Below are 9,773 nucleotides of genomic sequence, written 5' to 3'. Positions count from 1 at the left end.
AAAAAAAAAAAAAAAAAAAAAAATGAAATATTTTAGATTCTGTTTTTTGTACTAAGTCTTTGAAATTCAGTGTCTGTTTTACACTTAAAGTACATCTCGTTTCAGACTAGCCACATTTCAAATGCTCAGTAGCCACATGTGGCTAATGGCTACTTTATTGGGCAATGCAAAACTGACCCATAATTTCTTCTTAAACTTCCTCAAAGGTGTTTTCCCTGCTCATACTTACACATACACAAACACAGATCATGGCGATTCTGTTAAATACTCCCATGACATCCTCTAGTTTCCCTTTGTATTAATCATTTAATTTACTTGGTTCTCTCCATGTTATTTACTGCCATACCCAGCATCTAGCATAGTGTTCAGTACATAATAAATTCTCACTAAATATTTGGTGAAAGAATTATAAAAACACAAAATTGCAGAATAGTCTGATCATTGCAACTTGGAAAGCACTAATGAAATATTTTGTGTTGGAAAGCAGTCATGGCATGTGCTGATCATTCATTGCACTTGGCTTCTTTGAGCTTTGACCCTGTTTACCTTTCACACATCAGCAGCAACCATGTTGTTTAATATAGATGGTAGGAATCCGTCACAGAAAAACACATGCACAGTTTTCAATGTGTTTGGGTGGGGTCTTTGATTACGTGCTTGCCAGTTTCTGTGACTTGCATTTTCACAAGGAATTGTACCCAGAGAAAATTTCACCTTTTTGGGACTCTCTTCTAAAAATAGTTAATGACTTTATACAGCCCTGATTTTCTTTAACTCTGTATTTAAGTCATTGTGTGTCTGTCTGGATGTGAGAGAACGCACTTGTTGGAAGGACCAACAGAAGACAAAGGCCATCCACACTCTGTCTGATCTTAGAGTTGAATGCTTGAGGAATCAGTGTAGGCTTTCAGTTAAATACCTGTTTTATCTCATAATTTAAGTGTCAAATGAAGTAGAATATTGAACTCCTATCACAAAAAATTATGAAAGTATTTTAAATCATGTCTTTATACATTCAATGAATATTTCTTGGGTGTTTTGGTAGGCACCAGGGTAAAACAGTGACTGAGATCAAGTCTTTAGCTTTGAGAAATGCACCTTTTTATTATAGATCCTGATTTATTTAAAAAATAAATGGATTTGTGATCTTTGTAAAGAGACTTTCTGTTAAAAATGAAAATAAGACTCTTAGTTTAGCAATGGCTGTTTTCTAATAAATCTGGGCTAGCATTAAATTAATGATTATATAAATGAATGATTATATATAATAGCATTAAATGAATGATTATATAAATGTGCCCCAGTCAGACTCTTCTACAAAGCATTCTTGGTCTGAAGACTTCCTCTTTTGAGTCCGTATTGACTCTCCATGCCCTACTATAGCTTTGTATTTATTTTACCTTGTCCCATTTCTTGGTTGGTTTATAGAGTTGCTGAAATACACAGTCTGCTAGGTAGTATTTTCTCCCATACCTCTGGTAATCTTACTCCAAGTGAAAGAGCTACCTTCATCTTAGACTCAGTCTTTGCCCATCAGACATCAGTATCTTCCTAAAACTACAGATCCATCAATGTTTTGAAAGTGTGAAATCTGTTGACTCTTGAGATGAAGCCATTGCTTCCTTAGTAGTCCTTTGGTGGTACTGCTTTTGTATTGAAATTTAAAAGTTCCCAAGCTTTATAAATCACATGGTAAGCTTCTACCTTGGCAGGGGTATAACACGAACTGGCTATGTACTGCTGTCTGTCTCCTCTGGGTTGACAGTGAATAGTTCAGTTCCTGCTCCTGTTTAAACTAACTGGACTCAACCCCTGTACTCTCTGCAATAAAAGCTGGAAAACAATTTGTATTTGAGCACATTTTAAACTCATATGCAGCCATTTTCTCTGCCATATCCCTTATCTGGCATTCTAGGTTCTAATCCTCTCCCTCCTATATATTTTTGTTCTTTGTTAGGAATTTTCTGGTAAAGAAGAAATAATATTTTTTGGCCCCCATTCTATTTACAGAAATAGTTTTTGTTTGTTTATTCAAGTACCAAGAACCTGGTTTGCACTTGGCATAGAAAGACAGGGTACCTTCTCTGTGGGAGCTTTGAGTTGGGGGGCAAGGAGGGAAGTCAAGCATGTAAAGAGATACCCGTAATGTTACTTAATCAACATGGAGTGTTATGAGTGCCCGAAGGAGAGGAAGATGGCTCAGGGTGGGGGACTGAGGAAAGGCTTCAGTCAAAGAGGGAGTTAAGCTCCATCTTGAAGGGTGGGGAGGGATTGAGAGAGAAGTAGGAGAAGTGTTCCAGGTGTGGAATAAAGGCATGGAGGAAGGAAAGAGTGTTAGGGATTCCTTAGTTTAGAAGTACCATAGCCACAGCCAGAAGAAAGACCTAGAAAAAATTTGAACATGGTGATATACCTTCTAACAGTTTTGGTTTTTACTTTAATAATAATTGTGGTTCTTATTTAGCTGATTTCATAATACATAGTCTTCACCTAAGTTAGAGGATCCAACTTGAAAGACATCAGATTTTATTTTCGATGCCATTCTTTTAAATATAGTAATACATTCACAGCCCCAATAAATTCTTGAATATACTGCATAAAGCCTAGATTCTTCACTCTTAACAGACGGCAAACCAAGTTACTCTGTTTGTAATATCAGTCAGGGTAGCAAAAGTAAGTTCTGTCATTTCATATCTTTTGCCTTCCATATTTCTGAAGAGGAAAAAAAACCCATAATTATGGTATATCTCTTCCCCCAAGACCAGCTACACCCATTAAAATCTCAGCATGATTTTCTTACAATATTTCCACCTATGGTAGTTTGAAGTAATTGTCCCCTATTAAATAGTCTTTCCTGGAGCTTTTTAATCTTCAGAAGGGAGATACCATTTAGTTACCATCTTCAGAGAAAGCAAATTATATCTACAGTAATTCTTGTTCTTTGAATATTTATCTCCGATAGAGCTTTACCCATCAGTTCTTAATCTCAGTCAGATTTTTAGTCTGTTTAAATTTCCTTTTCTTCCTCCTCTATGAAATCATTATTTGGGTACAATTGTGTTAATTTACTTCCTAGACGGAATCACTTCAAGGACAATCAGCATCACAATGGGGTAGGCCCCAAATTTCTAACCCATTGGCCTAACAGAGTTGCTTTGTTTGATGGTGTTTTGAAGAATTGAATTTTGTTGCTTGTACACGGAGCATACACTACAGCGTGACACAGGTCCCTTCACCCCCTTTTATTTTTGCTTCTGTCCCAGGTCACAGGTTTCTGCTTTCTTTAGGGACTGGAGCTCGTTACCCAGCTGTGTAGGCAAGCCTAAGTGTTGTAAGGGCCCAGGAGGAAGTGTTCACTCGGAATAGGGAAAGAGGCCAGTTCTGAGGACAGTAGGAGTTATGAGGTACATTTAAGGCTTTCCTAAATTTACCATATTAGGAGGAATCACTTCCATTTAACAAGTCAGGTTCTGTTCAGAATTTAAAAGCACCTTTCCCATTTGTTACTCTGTTTTTAAATAAGGATAGGAAATCGTCAGAAAGCATGCTGTTAAGTCACATCTCTCTGTTCTTCGCCCTTTTCCACATTCATTAAAAAACAATTATGGCTAATGAAGCACTTGAGAATTGTTTTGGCTGCTATAGATTGAAAGGTTGCTTTCATTTTCCCACAGGCATAGAATGTCAGGCTAACCAGGCATCTGCCACTTCAGAAGAGTGCACCGTCGCATGGGGCGTCTGTAACGTAAGGAAACGTCTTTACCTATCAGCATGGCTTGTAAACATATTACTACTTTTCCTGCTTTGCCAGCCTTGAAATTAAATAGGAAAAAAATGACTAGCCCACCTTTCTCTCAAAAGGTATACAAATAATAAAAAAGGTTTTAAATCATCATACTGTTCTACTGTTATGGGGTAAAAATTATTAATTACTGCATAGAGGCACTAGTTTATCTTGATTATAAAGTGGACCCACTTTTGTTAGCAATATTTTGGGGACGCATCTTTGGGAATTGCCTTCAAAGCCTGTGGTGCAGTCTTTGACATATTCTCTTGGTGAAAATCTTTACCTTCTAAACAGACTTTTTTAGGCCGGGTGTGGTGGCTCACGCCTGTAATCCTAGCACTCTGGAAGGCCGAGGTGGGTGGATCACTCAAGGTCAGGAGTTCAAGACCAGCCTGAGCAAGAGCGAGACCCCGTCTCTACTAAAAATAGAAAGAAATTAATCAGACAACTAAAAATATATAGAAAAAATTAGCCGGGTATGGTGGCACATGCCTGTAGTCCCAGCTGCTCAGGAGGCTGAGGCAGGAGGATCGTTTGAGCCCAGGAGTTTGAGGTTGCTGTGAGCTAGGCTAACGCCACGGCACTCACTCTAGCCCGGGCAACAGAGCAAGACTCTGTCTCAAAAAAATAAAAAATAAAAATAAAAAATAAACGGACTTTTTTAAAGGCCAAGTGTCTTGTGGAATGAAGTTTGGTGAATAAGTTGAGTATTCAGATCTCTATGTGTGCGTGTGTGTTTTAAGTGAGGCAAGTAAGAAAGAAAAAAAAAACTTAAGTGTGGCAAGTGTACTGAGTTAGGATTTTTTTAACATGGCTCGTGCCAGAAATGTTTTGTGCAGCATCATTGGACTGAATGCGTCCTTTCAGGGTGTGGCAGCTGTGAAGGATACCAAACATCAAATATGTTATTTCTAGCATGTGTTAAAATTCATCCTTAGAGCCATATAGTCCCAATCACGTCAGCTAAAATTGTCCTGTCCGGGCCTCCTATGGCAAGGGGACAGAGGACTCACAGCTTCCAGCATGACACACGGCTAAGAGGTTCTAGAGTCATACCACCATGACTGACTTACTAAGTCACTTTGACAAGGCATTTAATGTCCCTTAATCCTGGGTGCCCTCATGTAAAATGGGGCTAATATAAACCACATAGAATTGTAATCAGGATTAGATGATTTATGTTAAAAAAAATGCTTAGAAAGCTCCTGGCACATAGTAAGCATTAAGTGTTTGTTCAATCTAAATAAATACAAATTTGGGGCAAGGGGTTCCTGAGTAGTTGGTAGCTCTCGGTATTTTTTCCTGTCAGGCTGAGGCTCTCTCTTCCCTTCCCAGGCCTTGGGTGCACCTTCATTCCCTGTCAGGACCCTTTGGCCAGTTTCATAATAGCTTGTATTGGCCAAGCGGCAGCTTTCATCGTTTATGGGGGTAAAGGAAATCTGCTGGGCTCTTTGCTCTCCCTGGCACCCAGGCATATACTAAGCAGCATGTTCCTTTGTGTGGAAGGAAAAGGGAGTGAACTTCCCCTTAAATTTGGCTAAGGAGAGACTAGCTTAGAGAGCCTGCCATAAAGGAGAGCCAGCGTGGTGTGGCAGAAGCCTCTGCACAAGTCCTGGGTTCTAGTTCTGGATCTTCTACAAAGCAGCTCCGTGAATTAGGCAAGTCACTTAACTTGTCTGGGTTTCAGTTTCCTGTCTGTAAAATGGAGATAATGATATCTGTCATGCTTGCTTGCCAGGGTTGCTGTGAGGCTCAAATAAGGTAGTACACGTTAACATCTTCTGTAAACTATGAAGTACTGCAAATTCGTCTTGTGTAATTGTACTTTGACTGCAAAATATACCCATTAGTATATCTTAGATTATTAACAGGAAAAAACTCAGAAATGCTCAGGAGTGCTGTTACCTGCCCTGATGCCTCCTTTACAGCCCCGGGCCCCCAGCACTTGCCATCCTTTGAGGTAGGGGGGCTATACAAGGACGCTGTACTGCTGCAGAGTGCTTAGTGGTGAGATGGGAACAGGAGAAGGGTGTCTTGAATACCCTTAGGTGAGCCTGTCCCCAACACCTGTTAGTTGAGAAAAATGTGTCAGCTGTCTGCCTTTTGGAGATTGTGCTTTTTCTCTTTTTCACATTGAGTTGTATGCAAGTCAACAGGAAAGGGATCTTCCAAAAAGCTGTCACTCCGGGAGAATATTTGTCCTGTTGAATACTCATACTGTGCTAGCTGTAGATTCTATACTTAATTACTGAATTACATTTTTGGCTTTGTAAAAACACAGTTCACAAGATAATGATCCATATTATCTGTAAATTTCATGCATGCTTTGGGAGACATTCTAACCAGATTTCAAAGCTGTTATTAATCCAAGCTTGGCCAGGTACGGTGGCTCACGCCTGTAATCCTAGCTCTCTGGGAGGCCATGGTGGGAGGATCGCTTGAGGTCAGGAGTTTGAGATCAGCCTCAGCAAAAGCAAGACCCCATCTCTACTAAAAATAGAAAGAAATTAGCTGGGCAACTAAAAATAGAAAAAATTAGCCGGGCTTGGTGGCGCATGCTACTCAGAAGGCTGAGGCAGGAGGATCACTTGAGCCCAGGAGTTTGAGGTTGCTGTGAGCTGGGCTGACGCCACGGCACTCTAGCCCAAGCAACAGAGCAATACTGCGTCTCAAAAAAAAAAAAAAACCCAAGCCTATCAAAGCTTTTGTTGTTTTGTTGGCGTGTCAGTATTTCTCCCCAGGGCCCCACCTCAGCCCACCAATCACAGATTAAGATTAAATGAAGGAGAACACTTGCTGCTTCTCTCTTAATATTCATATGAGCAGGGGGAGGAGAGTGAACATTCATTGCAGAGGTATTGTGATTAGCATCTGCATGTCATTAGCCCACACCAAAAAGCTACACACAGATTTTCCTTTCCCAAAATCCAAGCCAGCACCTAGCTCCCTGTCAGTTACTAGTGTTCTTGGTACTCTTGCCTTTTTAATTCCTGTCTTAATCACGAAATAAGCTCTTTGATGCTCTTTCAGCTGTTTCTGTGCAGTTTGTCCCTCATAATACTTCCTTTTACCTCAATTTTTTTTTTGAGAGAGAGCCTCGCTCTGTCACCCTGGGCTAGAGTGCAGTGGTGTCATCATAGCTCACTGTAACCTCAGATTCCTGGGCTCAGGTGATCCTCCTGCCTCAGCCTCCCGAATAGCTGGGACTCCAGGTGTGCACCACAACACCTGGCTAATTTTTCTATTTTTAGTAGAGACGGGGTCTTGCTCTTGCTCAGGCTGGTCTCGAACTCCTCAGTTCAAACGATCCGCCCGCCTCAGCCTCCCAGAGTGCTAGGACTATAGTTGTAAGCCACCGTGCCTGGCCATTTTACCCCCATTTTTAAAATCTCATTCCTTTTTAAGACAAATTCCTTCACCCATTAAGGGCTTTTAAAGTCCTGAGCTCTTGTAATATCAATGTGTCTATGAACAAATCTGGAAATAAAGTTGCTTTGAACACAGCTGAGCTGATTATGGGAACGTGCCTGTCTCCGTTCTCGGTGGGTGGTAGTAGCTGTGCACTGCCCTACCAGGGGCTGAGGAGAAGGCTCTGCTCTTGGGCTTCTCATTCTCCAAGGGTGGGAGGGCAGGAGTGAAGCTGGGGACCAAGAATGGGGAAGCTGGGAGTCTGTGTGTAATCAGGGCCTTTTCCCTTTCCCAGGGAAAGGAAAAGCATCCCCTTACAGGCCAAATGGAACCAGGGAGCCACATTCCATCTTCCTTTAAAGAGAAGGAGAGCTCATTGCTAGAACATACTCCCGTGCTTCCTGAATAATTTCTTCCTTTAGCAGTAAGGACATTTCTAACAAATGTTTTGTTGGAAATATCCTTGTACATAACCAGGGTACCAAGGTGTAATCAGTCGAACTTGTGCCTCTCATTGTTGTCTCCTGTTCTCCTCAAGCCCACTGTCTGTAACCCACTCCCCTGCCCTATGGGACATGTTGTCAGTAGATGGCTAAGCCTGCACAGAGGCATCTTTAATAAAATGTTTCTTTTCTTTCAGCATGCTTTTCACTTCCACTGCATATCTCGCTGGCTCAAAACACGGCAGGTGTGTCCATTGGACAACAGAGAGTGGGAATTCCAAAAGTAGGTGTCTCTGTTTTGACATTTATAACACTGGGCTCTGTGGTCATTGCCATTCTCTGACTCGTCTCAGGCTGAAAGGAACATAGTCTTAGAAGATGGAGGCATGGAACATACCTTGTTTTTTCAAACTAGCTTTTGGTTAACTGAACAAGGACTCATGTATGTGGGAAATGCACAAAGGATTAGCCAGTGTTAGAAGTTTGCAGCCAAGGGTTTCCCAGCCTTCTAGGCTATGGAGCTGAATGTAATCAGAGCTGTAATTGGAGCTCTGATTTTGAAATTGAAGGCTGTTCAATTGCTATTCTCAGTATTTGCCTTACCCCAAACGTGCCTGAGTACTGGATTTGGGGTGAATATATACTGCGGTAGGCAGGGTAGCCCAAAAGTTCAAACTGTGTCTGAACCCCTGATGGGAGCCCACAGGCGGAGTTCCCTTTCACAACCACCACCGGTGACGTTTCCCTCTACCTCCCTAATACTGCCCAGCATCTGCTGGTGACTCAGGTGGGTACGGCTGAGTCACAGGGAAGGCCCATCGTTACGAAGAGAGTAGCAGATAAGAAGTTGTGAAGGATGGTGAGATGAAAGGGGAATCTCAGTGATGGTCAGAGGCCAATGTCATTGCCCAATCTTGGAGGACACTTTTGGTCACATCTTTCCAAAGTTCTAACTGATGTTACTCGTATGTTTAAGCAGACTTTATAGTCTCAAACAGGAAATTATCATGGGATTAATAAAATAATTTACTTTGTCTTTCAGGTATGGGCACTAGAAAAAGAATTCTTCCATCAAGCTTAACTGTTTTGTTATTCATTTAGTGACTTGCTGTCCGATTACTTAAATATAAATTAGATAGAACTGTGTCTCTTCTGCCTTGTCTTTTTGGTTTGCTGTTCCTGCAGCCATATTGTATTCTGTGTCAAATAAAGTCTAATTGGATTCTAGAACAGATGCTGTCTCTTGTGTGTGTGAAACAGTGAACATAAATGAAATGTCCCCTCTTCCAAGGCTGAAAAGCCAGCTTTTGAAAGTAAAATATTTGTTCATCAGAACCGGAGCAGGGTTGTCCTGTGAGCGCATCGCTTGGTCATGAGGAACAAAGGGGAGTGTGGGTCACTGGCACCTGAAAACAGCAGTCAGCCCTGCCTTCTTCCTGTGTGACAGCAGCGGGCAGCTGAATGAGGGATTCTAAGAACACAGGATTCGGTCATCAAATCCAATGAGTCCTGGTTCCACAGCCTGGTTACTAATGGCAACCTCTCTCCATCCTGTATCATGGGCTTCTAAGGACCAAGTGGCATCATTTGGGCACAGAATGAGGCTTTGTAAAATGTAAAACCACTATACAAATATTAACTATGGTTGTATATGACATGTTGCTTTCTCCTCTTACCTTGGAAAAACAAACTTTGAAAATTCTTAATAATGTAATCTTGGCTGCAAAAGAATAATTTATGAACTTGAAGTTAAAACTTGATGTCACTTGAATTAACAAAAAAGTTCAAGTTTCCTTCACCAGAACCTACCCTTCACAATTTGTTTAAAATGTCTTGGGCTGTGGAAGGAATTGGTAATACTAATATTAATTCAATGGCTATATAGAATCTTTAACTGAGAAGCAGTATAGTTTGTTGCAGTATAGTTTGGTTCTCAAAGTATGGTCTGAGGATTGCTGGGGGTACCTGAAACCCTTTCTAAGAGTTCATGAAGTGCTACCTCCAACTGCAAGTCTATGTGAAACTAGTTTTTCTTTATATACTTCAAAGCAGTATTTCGAATGAAGAAGCAGACTTGAGAATCCAATTGTCTTCTATTAAGTCAGAAATAAAAGATTTGCAAAAATGTAAAAACG

General features: G+C 41.0%; 1 protein-coding gene across 1 annotated transcript in view; it reads left to right on the top strand.

Annotated features, from left to right (window-relative positions):
* RBX1 (ring-box 1, E3 ubiquitin protein ligase) overlaps positions 1-8,869 on the top strand; it is a 12,968-nt gene extending 4,099 nt beyond the window's left edge. The window contains exons 3-5 of the mRNA XM_012638152.1: positions 3,675-3,745; positions 7,836-7,921; positions 8,681-8,869. Of these exons, the coding sequence (XP_012493606.1) occupies positions 3,675-3,745; positions 7,836-7,921; positions 8,681-8,693 (170 nt within the window). The 3' untranslated portion in view covers positions 8,694-8,869. The remainder of the gene's footprint in view (positions 1-3,674; positions 3,746-7,835; positions 7,922-8,680) is intronic.
* Positions 8,870-9,773: the final 904 nt, after the last annotated feature.

Source organism: Propithecus coquereli, unplaced genomic scaffold (assembly GCF_000956105.1).
Source record: "Propithecus coquereli isolate 6110/MARCELLA unplaced genomic scaffold, Pcoq_1.0 Scaffold126, whole genome shotgun sequence".
In the NCBI taxonomy this organism is placed as follows: domain Eukaryota; kingdom Metazoa; phylum Chordata; class Mammalia; order Primates; family Indriidae; genus Propithecus; species Propithecus coquereli.
Note: the sequence above shows the minus strand (reverse complement) of the source record. Positions and strands in the feature narration are given on the sequence as shown.